We start from the raw sequence: 14,766 nt of genomic DNA, 5'->3' as shown, positions 1-14,766 counted from the left end.
CGGAGAGTTTCAAGGTCATTCCTACTACATGTGAGCAGAGGGACAAACAGTGAGAACAGGTAGACATTAAATACAAAATAAGGTCACTTTATCAACAGTGGTCATTCACAGAGCAGGTTTGGCAGATAACAAACGTCCTGGCACCAGTCTAGTTGACTAGCCCTTGCAGGGTGGGGAAAGTCTGTTACTCTGATTTAGATCCCTGGCAGTAGAATTGCACCTGTTGACTTCTAGCTCAGCAGTTCTCACTCTCTGATCTCATTGAGGTTTGATCCACCATGGCAACTTTGGAATCAGTGGCAGAGAGTCCACTTATGCTTAGGATGTGAGCATAAAAATGGGGGGGGGGGGAATTCTGGAGGGGAAAGTCATGATGTGTTAACCTGTTAAGAAAATCAAAGGAAAGAAATGAACCTTGATAAAGATATATGGAGTAAAGGTGGTGAAAGTTCACATGGATCATGCCCACCGTATCAGCTGTCATAAAAATGACAAACCATCTTTTGTCATGGTGAAGAATAACCATTTATCATTTTATGAGCCAGTAACTTCTGCCTAAGACTGCCAAAATAAGACATGAGGTGACGTAACACAGAAGAAAAAATAAAAAGGCATGGAAAGGAAAGGGCATCACAGTTGGGTCTCAGATGGACCACTCTGGGGAGAATCTGCAAAAAGCAGGCCACTGACAAGGCGATCCACCTATAATGCCTGGAAAACCTGAGAAGTTCACCATTTAAGGTGGATTTAATTAATTTTGCACTTCCAAACTTATCCATAAAGTGATCTGTGAAATTTACACAAATGGGAATGTTGCCAGAGATTTCTCCAATCTTAAAAAAAGGATGTCATATTAGGAGAGAAACTGTATGCAACATGCAAAGAAGCTTAAAACGCATTGTATTTGGAGAAATGCTTTGTAAAACTGCCTCTATCAAACACATTTGCATATAAAATGCATTTATTATATGAACTGTAGACCAGAAGTGTGTATGAATTTGTGTGTGTGTGTGCATGTGTGTGTGGACTCCTCACACAGATGCGGAAACAGCACAAACTGAATCTGAGGCTGGGAAAATAAGAAAATGGAAGCAGCCAGCAATGGAAGAAACCAGCATCCGATTCATTCCTCTGTCATGGCTACAGAAAATCTCATGGCCATTACAGAGCCCTTGAATGCTATGTGATGAGTATACAGCATACTCAAACTGGCAGAGTTGACCGTTTATTTCAATTTCCTTTCATATTGCATGAGGAACATCACCTTTTACCTGGTTTAGGAGCATGCTGAATTCCTTCTGCGGAATCTAGCGATTCCACTTTTCCAAGAAATGGAATGTTCCCATTCTGGGCCAGCTGAGAGCAGAAACAGTTTCGGGCCTCTGGTGTTGACTTATATAGCAATGAAATATTCTCCCTGCATTCCATCTTTGCAAGTTGGTTTGCCTATCTGCACACACACATGCCCAAATACCCTGCAGGGCAGATCGGATTGGCTTGAAAAGTAATCCATATCTTCCACAAGATGTGAATCATTGCACTGGGGCTGAATTTCTAAGCATGTTCTGAAGGCAGCCATGACCCGGGTGGGCTGAAGTTGTAGAGCTTTTCTCCACTGTCTAATAGGTTTTCTTCTTGGTCTATGACCCTTTCAGAAGCCCACAACAGAGCAGATAACTCACCTGTGGTCTTTACTTCCGTGAGATGTTTTGATAGTATCTCACCTGCATGGATTTAAAAGAAAAAGAGGCAGATTCAGGGAAGACTTTTTTAATCTGATCGCATGTAGACCTGTGCCCTTATTTATAACATGAATTGGGCCCACTGCTGCCTCGTTTCTCTCAGATTCCAGAAACAATCGCTTCTTTTTAAACTTACCTTCCCTGGCTGAGCTGGTCACCAGGGTGGGAGAGCAGTGATAACAGCACCATTAAAATTAATAATAACATTAATAATATAATAAAATAAATTAAAACTTATTAACAAAAAGTGGCCAGCAACTGCCAGCTGATGAGGGACATATTGATAATGATGGCAAATCTCTCTCCTCCATCCTCTTTTCACCCTTGAAAAGACAGAATAATACAACTTTTTATTCCTGCATCTCCTCAATTTAAGTTGCTAGTTCTTAGTAATGGGGGGCTACTACTGAAAAGTTAAAAAGTGACGAGGGACCATGAGGCTGGGGACATGTTTAGGTTTTATGTCTGGGGTAACAGGTATCTTTAGATGTTGTACTACTTATTTAATTATATATATTTAATGAATTTCTGTACCACTCAGTACTCAAAGCACTCTGGGCTGTTTATGAAAAATCAAAATCTTAAACATCCAGTAAAAACAGAAGTTGCACAAAGATTTATACAAAATAAATAAAACAAGCAACAATTCAAATGCCAAGAGTTGGTAAAAACTCATCCTATACTGTCAAATTCTTGGGAGTAGAGGGAATCTTGGCACAAAAAGGATGACAAGGTGGGTGCTAGTGGACCACCGAAAAGGTTTCCTCTGTTTGTTGCCTTCTTATGCTGATCCTTTGGAGGAGACCTCTGGGTGAGGGACTCAGGGGATCACCACGGTGTATGGTTAGAGTAATGTTGGGGAAGGTGTTCCTTCTGCTTTTTAGTTTTCCTTTCATTTTATCTTTTGTCTAGGACTTGCCAGTTGGTTATGTACTCTAGGTGTAGATTTACTGTGATACATTTAGCTAGTTTGTACGACCCATCCTCACTCTTTGTGATCGGTACGTGTTAATTACAATTAGCCATGGCTAACTGAGGAAGTAAACGGCTGAGAGGGTGAACCTGACATGGGTGTTGACAAGAAGCATATGCCCGAGTTTCTCAAGAGTAAAGGGAGCCTTCAGAAGTAGGAGGCACTTAATTCAGGTTTACGGGCTTGTGAGTGGAGATGGGCTGATAGACTCGGCTTCATGAATCAGGTGGAGAACCTCACGTGTGAGGACTCACTCCAGCAATTCCAGTTTCCCACGGAACCTGTGCCCTCTTCCCCAGTTCCCCAACTAGCAAATATTCAATGGTTTCCTAGCTTCCTTACAGCTTTTCTTCCTTCTAAAAGATTGATCTGCCTCACTGGAGGCTTAGTTACCAGTGATGAGAGCTTTGGGCATCAGTCTGCTGTCATTTGTGGGATTTAGACCTGTCCCCTTTGCCTCTGGCTCTTCTCACCACACACCTTCCACCAAATTTGACGTAGGCCTGGAGCTAGAAGAGGTTCAGCACCTCTGGTATCAGCAATTAGTCAAGACTGCTGCTGGAATGCCTGCCTTTTGGCTCCAGCTATATTGCAAATGAGTTTCCCTGACTTTGCTTCTCCTTTGAACTGATCTCTTTGATCTTGGGTAAGCCATTCTGGGAGTGTTTTGACTATAGTCAGAGCAAAATTGCTTTAAATAAACGAATCAAAGAAAACTGAACAGTCAATTCAGCCTTGTCATTTTAGGTTTTGTTTTTGCTGGCATGTTGCTATTTCAGAAGACGTGGATGGCAATGGAAGCATTCTTCTCCCCCTTGTTTCTCCCCTGCGAGGAACCAGAGGGCTTGCATTACCCCATGGATAGTTCTCCATTTTAGCCTCACAACAACCCTGTGAAGTAGACTAGTCAGTGATCCAAAGTGAGCCTCATGGCTTGGTGGGGTCTAGAACCTGGATCTCCTGAGTCCCAAACACTCAAACCATAGGTGGCGCCCAACCTATGGAATTCACTCCCCAAAGAGGTCCGCCTGGCACCGTCGTTACTGGTTTTTCGGCACCAGGTAAAGACCTTTTTATTTAAACATCATTTCAATTGTTAAAACATATGATCTGGCCTGGGCAACTTCTTCTTCCTTCTCTTTCTCCTCCTATATTTTTATTTTATACTGATAATTTTAATTTTGTATTTGTAAATCAATGTATTTTTTGTATTGTTATATTTAATGGTAATTTATTATGTACTATTGTATTTCAATGTATTTTATCATGTTGTAAGCCGCCCCGAGGTTTCGGCAAGGGGCGGCATAGAAATGTTATAATAATAATAATAATAATAATAATAATAATAATAATAATAATAATTCCCACTGCTTCTTAAGGTGTTTGGCCATATTGGTTGGATTCCGTATGCTTCTTTGAACTATAGGGAGTTGGCATGCAATGTATTTTAATAACTGTGTCAAAGATAAATAATGTTGTGTCAAAGATAAATAAAGTTGCAAAGATAAAATAATGCTGCGATAAAGTCAGTCCAACCACATGACATTCAAGGGTGTGCTCGGCTAAATATACTCTCTAGACAGAGCAGACTTATCTTAGAAAGATGGGTAACACATTCCTTCTGGACAGAGGAATGTTTTTCACTCTAGGCCGATACAAGACTCGTATCAGTTTCCTGGAAATTCCAGAAGGAACCCTTTGGCTATACTTGGAAAAGGATGGAAAGGTGTCATCTTTGGTTGCATATTTATTGATTGATTGATTTAAAACTTTTCTAGACCATATCTTACTGTGGTCTTGGGATGGTTTAACAATAAGATTGCTTCAAATCTTACTGTGTACTGTGGTTTGAGATGTTGACATGATGAGACCACGTTTTTGCTGTACCAGATTTTCAGCTTTGAAATAGCTTTTCAGGACTGTTGTACTATCTTGGTACGTGCATTAGCCTTGGATTGGCTTTGATTTATTTCTTGATCTGCTTTTCATGAGTTGGGTCTGTTTCCTTAAGTGTCGTTTCTGTTTTCTTCAGAAGAAGAGATGAATGTGCTCACCTCCCACTTTTGGTGGTCAACATTCCAGGTTGAACTCAACTCCTTATGGAAAGAATTTGCTCTTGTTTGTGAAGCTAATTAGCAAGAGACTCCAGATGAACAAAAAATAAATCCTCCTTCACAGAGGAGAAAATTAATGTTTGGAATTTGCTGCTAGAAGATTTATGTATTCATTTGTTTCTTCATTTATCAGTTTGGTTTTCTTTTTTATAACCCTAGATCATCATAATAGAAGAGAAAGTGCCCAATACACTATAAAAAGTAATAGCAGAGAGCTAAAACATAAATAAAAAGGAATAACTAATAATCCAGTAGTACAATCCAATGGGCACCAGATAGAGACTGTAATTCAGGACTTTTGGATTCCTGGATACCATGTCAGAAAATCATTCGGACCTCAAAGTTGGGGAACTTCACATGGGGAACCTACCCTCACCCCCCACAACTGGTGTGAAGGAGAGCAGTTGGAGAAGGGCCTGAAGTGTGTTCCAGATACAACATACTTTGGGGTGTGCTCCCGATACAACATACCTTGGCAGTGCCACAACAACTGTCTTTCCTTCCGTTCAGAAGGAAGCTGTAGTTAAACTTCTTTCTTTACTTCTTTATTAAATTTACACCCTGCCAATTCACCAGAATGGCTCTCTGGGCTTGCACAATATAATAGCAACAACGTGGGATAATAATATTAAATTAAACATATATGCTACAACAGTAAATGTATTGCAATGGAAGCTATATGGGAAAGGGCATAAAGAGGGGAAGCTGAAGAGTTCTCACGCATTGAGAAGGGAAGCTCTCAGCCATCAGGGCTTCTCATGCAGTGCAACTTTTATTTTGAGCTTTGCAGGAGAGAGTTACGGAGAACCTGTTTTGGGGCTGGCATTCAGGACCATGGATAGCTCCCGGAAAGCAGGGAAAGGCAAGCTGCGAGGGGAGAAGAGCTTTGCTGGCGCAGCTTCTCCTGGCATTGCAGAGCTGGCAGTTGCCTGGGGCACTGGGGGAAGAGGAGACAAGCAGCATCTCTGTATACGACCTGCTTCTCCCCATCGGCTTCTGGTGGGCCTTTGAGGCCTCAAGGCTGAGCTGCATCTGGAAAAGCTCTCATGGGCTGGAAAGGGACTGGTGGGAGTTCTTTTTTTAAAGCACCGCGTTGTGATTTTAATCTCTTGCTGCCTGGAAAGGGAATTTCCAGAAAGGACTCTCGCTGGATTCAAGAGAATAATTTGCAAGCATGAGCGCTTTGAATCGCTCTGCACCGAGTTTCTTTGCTGCCATCGCCTCGGTTAAAACTGGAGCTGGAAGCTTTCCGAACTTACTTTTAAGCGTGTGTGTTTCAGGTTTAAAGCATAAAACTTTAGACAGGTGGTGGAAATTCCTTCCAAGGAACCTCACCCTGAGAAAGGTTCATCCTCAGCACTACTGCGGATCCTCAGGATCAGAAATCATATGAAAAGGGATCGGGATGAAATCCAAAAAGGCTTCCAGACCCGTCCCCGAACATAAAGTGGGGTTTCTTTCGTGGCTTGGGCAGTTTGACTTCTAGTAGAAAGTCTAGATTAGAAACAGCACCCAAACAACCATCGCCAGTAAACCAACACTAGTCTCACTGGTGCAAGAGCGCCACCTGTCGGATTTGAGCGGAAACCTCACCTGGAAGCCGCAAGAATTGAAGGGAGGGGGGCAGGCAGGAAGTCAACTGGTGCTGCTTTCCCCCGAGATGGAAATGCGGAAAATCTGCCTCTGTGGGATGTCTGCCTGCCTGGCAGTTGATACAGACTTCAAATGCAGGGGCTTGGTTGAGGCAAGAAGAGTTGCTTCGCGCAGACTCTAGCATCTTTAGTTTGCAAAATAAAACATTGCTGCGTTGCTGGAAACCCTAAACTAGGTGGCTTGCCGTCCAGCCACGGATCTCCAGCTTTGCATTCAGCAGCTTGCATGATCGAGCTGGCTTGGAGGAGATATGCCCCCTCCAGTCCCGGAGGCGCTATCCCCGCGTGGAGGAAACGGGCTTGTGCGTTTCCCGTGGGCAGCCGGGTGGACCTAGATGATGGGAGGAAGCAGCCGCGCGTTTTTTGTTTTGTTTAGTTTTGTTTTTTTTGGTGGGGGGGGCGTTTTGTCTGCTCAAAAGTAAGTCCCGTTGCATTCCAAGGTTATGTTGGAAGTAGCGCGGCTTTAGAAACTGGCTTGCTTCGGAGGCTGGGCTGTACACGCACGTGTACTGATCTAATCCAACCCCGCCTTTTTTTTACTCGTGCAATGTTTTCAAGGCGTGTGAGTGTGCACGTTTATATATAAGACTAACTGAAATGCAGCCTCTAACAGCAGCATTAGCAACACGGCGTACTCTGCGCTTTCCCGGGCGCGCCATCTATTCGTACGGCAGCCCTGCCCGCGGACGTCGCCATCTTGCCGTACGGAAAACGACCTTCCTTCTAGAGGGCGCCATGTTGGCGCCACGGAATCCCGCGAGGCCCAAAAGCAGTGCAGCCTGCAGAGCCAGGCGTGGGAAGTTTCCTCCTCCGCGCGTTCGGCGCTGTTTTGTTTGAAGGGTCCCACTGGCCGGGCTTCGGGGAGGGGAGGAGATGACGACGATTAAAAAGCCGTTTTTCTCCCCCATGAGTTTTGCAAGGGGAGGGAACTAGAGGGGCCGAGGCAGCTGCGGGGAGGGGCGGACGTGGGGTGATGAGGCGGGGACATCCCGTGGCAAGCCTCTAGGGACGGAGGTAGGGAGGGGTTCCTTTTGGGGGCGGGGGAGACATCGCTGCTGGAGTGGGGGGTGCAGCAAAGGAGGATCGAGGGTCTTCATGGCGGAGAAGGTTAGCCATGGTCCTAGTCCGGATGCCTCCGGTTCCTGGCCGGCGTCAGAGGCAGTAGACTGGGGAGCAGGGGAGTGCTGTGCCACGCTTGTTCCGCTGGTGGGCCTCCCATATTGTTTTGACGAGGAAGGCTGGACTGGGCGGAACCAGCAGGGCTTTATGTAGGTCGGGGGCACATCGCGTGGCCACCTCCGTTTCTGCCTCGGCCCCAGTCTCCAGCCGCCGCGTGCGGGAGTGCAGGGGTTCCCTGCGCGCGATGGCGGCTGAAATTCGGTCTGAGATGGGGCACGGGTGCTAGGACTGCGATTGTCTCAGAAAATGGCCGTTCCGCTGCTCTGGCTTTCGCAGTTTGATTAGAGGGGCCAGGACTCAGTGGCGTCTCAAACATCACGAGGGCATCTGACTGGAGAAAGCTGCCCTAGCGCTCGGCTGCCATGAGGACTGCCTGAATCTGACTCAGCACCGAGAGGAGACACCCATGAATCCCAACGTGTTAACATTTGATCCGGTGCTTTACAGCATTGCTACTCTTGTTCTGACCATTCTCACAACGGCCTAGCAAGAGATGAGGGGTCTGCTGCAGAAGTAGTTCCCCCGGTCAGGAGGCGATGCAGGTCTGAGCAGGGACTTTTTTGTCAGGGCCCTTAAGCTCGCTAACCCTCCCCTCAAACAGAGAATGGAGGAAGTGGTCTAGTGGAGTCAGTAGCACCGACGGCAGTCCTGTTCCCTCTTGCCCATTTTCTTTCTTTATTCGATCCTCGCCTTGCCTTTTTGCTTCCAAGTGGCTTGCATCTTTCTCCTCCTCCTGCTCTCCATCTTATCCCCACAACGTCCCGGTGAGGTAGGCTGGGCTGAGAGTCAGTGCCTGGCCCAAATTCACCCTATGAACTGCATGGCTGAGTGGGGACTCGAACCCGGGTCCCCTGCGTCCCAGCCCAGCGCTCTTAACCACTGCACCACACTGGCCATGGGTAGCTTTGGACCAGTCCTCCCCTTGAGCCCAGCCTCTCCCACGCAGGTCCTCGTGAGGCTAAAATGCAGAGGACGAGGCTCCCCCTTCTGCTGCTGGCCTCCTTGGAGGAGAGGCAGGATCTAAACCGATTCAATAAATAAACTTAATATCTGGCTTTGATCCGGTGCTATTGCAAATTTTGCACCAATGGCATTGCCTGTATTATTGTATCGTTCCAGTTGTATTGGATTTTCAGGCTGTGATTTAATACGGATTTTATTGTTATGATCTGCTTTATATGCTATGAAGCATGAAAACCATGCACATAAATTGTTTAGGAAATATTGCATATTCATTCATTTGTTTGTTTCCCGTACATTCCAATTCCCGGGGCGGCTGGGGAGAGTCCTTATGCACAGCAGTGCCAAGCCTGAACTTTACGGGAGCTATCCAGGGTCCTGAACCTCAACCCCAATAGATTCCCCAGCAGCGAATACAGTGGGGAGCACCTATAAAGCTCACAACCACATTTGATGTTTTCAAATAGATACATCATGCATTCTTTCTATTTATAGATCTGTGGGTTTAAGTTTACGGCAGAAGGCAAAACATGGATGCAGAAAACCCCATCAAGGAAAGGGTTCTCATTACAGGAGGAGGTGGTTACTTTGGTTTCCGGTGAGTTCGTAAAGAATTAATTATGTTTTAGAGGAAGGACTGACTCTGATGCAAGTTCAGGCAGAAACAATGGCTTGCAACTCTCAGGATATTCCAACTGGCTAGTGGGAAATTGCTAGCGTGGTGTTGTGGTTAGAAGGGTGGACTGGTTAGAAGATTAGGAGATCCTGGCTCTAGCCCCCACCCAGGCAAGAAACTCACTGGGTGACATTGGGCCAGCCACTCACTTTCCATCTAATCTACCTTGCAGGGTTGTTGCTGTGAGGATAAAGTGAAGCTGTATAAGCTTCCTTGGCTTCCTTAGAAAAGGGGGGGCAAGCAGGCTATAAATGCAATGTAAAAATATTTTTAAAATGAGGATAGGAACATATTTTAAACAGAGCAATAAAGCTACAATCCTATTTAGCAGCAGTACCGGTATTTTTTTCCCCAAAGAATAACAAAAATATCTGGGGCAAATGCAGTGTGGTCTTGTTTACCTGGGAAAATTCTAAGCTACTCAGTTCTTGCTCTCAGGTAAGCATCTGTAGAATTTAAAGAAAAACATGAAGCAAAGCAAAAGGAAAAGTGGTTGGCAGTCAAGGATTGCAGCCTTGGACTTTGAAAAAATTAAAGAATCAGTTCTTAGAGCCTTGAAACAATTAAATAATCTTTAGTTGATCCATTATCTAGTTTTCGGGGGGGGTGGCGGCGGGAACTGTTGCTCACATGTGGATGCGGCCAATCATCCAGTGAGGAACAGGAGACAACAGTCTTCTCCTCACCCTCCTCGCCGTTCATTTGTTTTCATTTTTCTCCTCATCTTTCCTGGCCCGTTTTCTGTGCAGCTGCAAGCAGGAGGATCAGATTCCCAATTCCCCCTTTGGAGGATGCAGTGCTATCCTCAGAAGGCAGAATCCAGACAACCCTGCAGTCCCAGGTCTGCAGCACCGCTCCCTCAACCAGTGTAATTGAATTGTATCTTCACATTACCAAAAATACAGCATAGTTTTTTCCCTCGATATGGAAAAGGCTGTGAGATACAGTGAAGCAGAAAAAGGTTGTCTCCTAGGGTAGGAAGACAACTATCCTCTGTAATATTTGTTTCTTTCAACCATTTGATTTTTGATTTGAGTTGATTTATATCCCTAAAAACCATTGTCCCTTATTACAGTAACACACCGACACAAAATAGGATCAGAGCATCCTCACAGGACAGGCTCTGCCATTTGACCAGCTGTTCCTTAGCCTAATGAAAGTCCATAGCCCTTTCTGGACCGTCGCCGCATTCGGTGCCACGTGCTTCTTAGTCCCTTTGAAAGGGGTTGGAAGACTTTGCCGAAGTTCTCCATCGCCAGTGACTTGTGTTCCCTGCCGTCTTTCAGGCTAGGTTGTGCCCTTTGCAGGGGAGCGGTGGACGTGCTCCTGTTCGATGTCTCGAAGCCCACCCAGGAGATGCCGGAAGGGGTGACGTTCCTGCAGGGCGATGTCCGTGTCGCCTCTGAAGTGGAAGACGCTCTCCAAGGGGTGTCTTGTGTCTTCCACATTGCTTCCTACGGCATGTCAGGCCGGGAACAGCTGAACCGCCGGCGTATAGAAGATGTGAATTTGAGAGGGACGGAGAACGTCATCCAAGCTTGCTGGAAAGTGGGTGTCTCCAGGCTGGTTTACACAAGCACGTACAATGTGGTGTTTGGGGGACAGGTTGTGGAAAACGGAGATGAGTCTCTGCCTTATTTGCCTCTCCACCTTCACCCAGACCATTATTCGAGGACCAAAGCGTTGGCGGAGATGAAAGTGCTGGAGGCAGATGGGATGATCCTTGGGAATGGCCAAGGCACCTTGAGGACCTGTGCCTTGAGGCCTGCTGGCATCTATGGTCCTGGCGAGCAAAGGCACCTTCCGAGGATTGTCCGCTATATTGAACAGGGCTGGTTTCGGTTTGTCTATGGGGACCCAGGAAGTCTGGTGGATTTTGTGCACATAGACAACCTGGTCCAGGCACACACATTGGCTGCCCAGTCTCTGGCCTCTGGCGAGGGGCAGAAAGCAGCTGGCCAAGCTTACTTCATTTCAGACGGTCGGCCGGTCAACAACTTTGAATTTTTCCGGCCTTTGGTAGAAGGCTTGGGCTATGCTTTCCCAACACTGCGCCTCCCTCTCCCTCTTGTTTACTTTTTCGCATTTCTCACAGAAATGGTGCATTCTCTGGTCGGGCATTTGTATAACTTTCAGCCCCTGCTGACCCGCACAGAGGTTTACAAGACGGGGGTGACGCACTATTTCAGCGTGGAGAAGGCCAAGAGGGAGCTGGGCTACGAACCCCGAGAGTACGGCCTGGAAGAAGTGATCGAGTGGTTTAAATCCCACGGCCATGGCCGAAAGCTCAGCACATACACCATAGCGCATTTCATCCGGGATGCCGTGTTCGTTCTGCTGCTTGTGGTGGTGGTCCTCTCGTGGTTCCCCCAGGCAGTGAGAGCGTCTGATGGAGACACAGAAGAATAATGGCACAGTCTTCCTTGGACCTTCGTGAGGGTGCTAAACGGGGAAGATGCCTGGAATCGACCTTTCTTTGCTACTCCAGAGAAAGGAGCAGCGTGGGACCTTGTAGCTCTCCTGCCCTGACTTGCCCCCATCTCCCAGAAGCCTCTGCAAAAGGAAGACAAAAGAAACTTCTCATATGTTCTTCTTTTCTACTAGATGAACACCTAACTCTTTGCTCGACACCTTTGGTAAAGCTGAGGGACCAAATGTTAAGCAATGGGAGGAAGGTTACTTCCAGTGGTATATTCAGGGCTGTTCACTATTTTTTAAGCTCAGGGATATTTCCAGATATTTTGGCCTAACATTCCCAGAATCCCTCACCATTGACTAGGCTGCCTACAACTGATGGGAACCGTGTGCCAAACTATTAGGAGAGCCGTCAGCTGCTTTAGGCTGTTTTTACTTCCAGTCTTGGGTCTTACTTCTCCCGTTCTGGTGCTTATCTTTGCCTAAGAGCTAAATCTTAGGATGGGTGCTGCTAATTCTAGGCTGGCTGCGACTGAGGCGAACTGTGTGCCATTTCTGTTGCATCGAATGAAGTATGTTGTAGCTCGCAGAATCTTGGGCCAAAATAAACGCGTTTCGTCTTTCCAGTGCCATTGTTCCCAGTCTTAATTCTCCACAAGGGTTGCTTTGAGTTTGGAACACATGTTACCCTATGAATTTCTGAAGCTTTGTCTACTCAACCTGGGATGAATGGAAAGCTCAGCTGAGTTCAGAAGAAAGGAGCCCTTCAAACAAGTCAAGTGAATCGATGCTTTATGTATGGCTAAATCATGTTGCAAGGGTTTAGTTCTGAGGATGGCAGAGATGAATGGGATACTGGGAACTTTCTGTCCTGTTTATACCATTAGAGCATTTTGAAGGGTTTTGTGGAGGCAGGGTCAGGACAGAAAAATAACTGCTTTGCACAACAGAGCCATGGAGGTGGCCAACTGCGTACAGTAGATGCCTTGAAAAAGGGGTAACTCCTCAGAGGGGCCATTAACCACGATGGGCACCTGGTGTCCCCATGTTCAGAAGCACTTGCAAGGGTGGTTGGCTGCAGAAAGCCCCCCAGGCGGGGCTTAAAGCAGGGAGAAAAACCCTGCAGGGTCTGATTGGCTTGCCAGGCTCCCTAGTCTGGCCTGCGGTACCATTCGGGGTTCTCTGTGGGGTGGGACTTCACCGACAGGCCCACATCTGGAGGAGCGTGGCCATCTGGAGGAACTGGACCCCATGGGAAGCACATCAGATTAGACTGAGGGCACAGAAGATAAGTTCCGAAGGCCAAATCCCCAGGAAGCCACTCCCCCTTCCTCCAACGCCACCCCATTCCCCCATCTGCCACTCATTTGGTACGTTCCTGGCTTTAGTGCACATGACCCCTTTTCGAAAAGTTGGAAGTGCCTTTCCTTAGCCTTGCTGGCAGTGAGAATTTAAGAAAAAAAACATGTAGGCTTTGTGAGCTCGTTGGCCTCGGAGAACCTCTCCAAATGGGGTTCATCTTTAATCCCAAAGAGGTTCTATATCCCTTCACTAGCTGGACTGCTACTGTTGATTTCATTCAGCAGGGTTGTATTTTATTATTATTATTTGTTTCCGTTACGTTTAATTAAAGTCTCTAACATTTTGTTTCTGGGACACTTGTAGTGGTAGAGTATCTAATGCTTTCCAGAGCTATGTGATTAAGGTAGGGAGGGGCAGGGGGAACTCAAGGTTTATGGGTTTGTTGCTTAATTTTGAAAGCAACTGCTCCTCGGTTAATGCCTATGAGGAGAAAAACAATAATTGCTCTTTCAGCAACTCGAGCTTCAAAGTTGCGTCCTTGCAAATGCATCTGTTTTCATGCTTCTTTCAGGCTCCCCTGCCTGCAATGTTCTTTCAGAAACTAAAAAAATAAATAAAAACCCAACAACAACTTTTGACTGCATCGGGTATGCCGAAAGGGACTTTGGTTTAACATTTAGATGAATGATGATCGAAATGCAGTTACAGGCTGTTTTTTCACTGCTCCCTGTACTGCGTTATAGCGCCAACAGGAAAAGGCTAATAGACTTTAAATTTATAATCTACAGAACCATGATCTTATGTTTGGAATGAGCGTCTATACTGATATAGTAAATTCTGCACTTACAGTCTCCTCAAGAACTTACGTGTTCCTGAACTTGTAGCCAACTGAAATATCTGCTTCACATCCCCAGTTCCAGATAGTTTAGATGGGAATTGAATGGGTTTGAGGTGTACATTTAAAGGTATTTTCAATAGCTAAAAGCTGAATGGTGTGCCTTGTATGTATTTATTATGGGCTAGGAAATCGGGATATAGCAATGGAATGCAACCTGGTGTAATCAGACATAATTCGGTGTAACTGGTCCATTGGGAACACAAAGGTGGGATGTAATTTATGCAACAGGTAACAAATTGGAAGTAATACACATCATTTGGTGGAACCAGTGCAGTGGGAACACAATGGTGCCATTTCCAAAGATGGGAACTTCACCAAGAATAATTTGGTGCGATCGGTCATTTCTCCTTCTTCTTGTCCCAGCAATGGAACGGTCTGAGGAGACAGAATATTATGCAAAATTAATCTGAAGACAAGATATGCTATGACATTTTATACATACGCTCACATATAACATGTTATTTGGAGAGGGGAGGGAATCACAGACGTTCTCAGTTGTAAGTTTTAAGCTGATAATCCTTTTGCTTTTATCGTCTCTGGTGCAATTGGGTATGGCTAATGTGGATAATTATTTGAACTCAAGTATTATGTCAGAATGTTTCCAAATTTTAGCATGCTATTAAATGCTAAATATAAATTATCCAGAGCATGGTTGAAAAGATACCTGTTTAAAAAAAGAAGAAGGGCAGGGATGTGGAAGGGAGGGAGCGATTGAAGTCACTGCGCACCTGAATAGCACTGGGAACAACCGGCATTAGAAACACTTTCTTCCTTTCCTGAACACCTTGAAAGACACGAAGAACAGGCATTGATATTTTTAAACCTTAAAGAAGGAAATGGCTGCCTCTAAAATTG

General features: G+C 45.8%; 1 protein-coding gene across 1 annotated transcript; it reads left to right on the top strand.

Moving 5' to 3' along the window:
• The first annotated feature begins 7,568 nt into the window (after window positions 1-7,568).
• Window positions 7,569-12,337, top strand: SDR42E1 (short chain dehydrogenase/reductase family 42E, member 1). Its single transcript, XM_044427796.1, has 3 exons — window positions 7,569-7,588; window positions 9,116-9,218; window positions 10,583-12,337. The coding sequence occupies exons 2-3, from the start codon at window positions 9,151-9,153 to the stop codon at window positions 11,703-11,705; spliced, it is 1,191 nt and encodes a 396-aa protein (XP_044283731.1). The 5' UTR covers window positions 7,569-7,588; window positions 9,116-9,150; the 3' UTR covers window positions 11,706-12,337.
• The last annotated feature ends 2,429 nt before the right edge of the window (window positions 12,338-14,766 follow it).

Source organism: Varanus komodoensis, unplaced genomic scaffold, assembly GCF_004798865.1.
Source record: "Varanus komodoensis strain SLA01 unplaced genomic scaffold, ASM479886v1 scaffold19, whole genome shotgun sequence".
Lineage (NCBI taxonomy): Eukaryota > Metazoa > Chordata > Lepidosauria > Squamata > Varanidae > Varanus > Varanus komodoensis.
The sequence above is the reverse complement of the archived record's forward strand: the minus strand, read 5'-3'. Positions and strand labels throughout refer to the sequence as shown.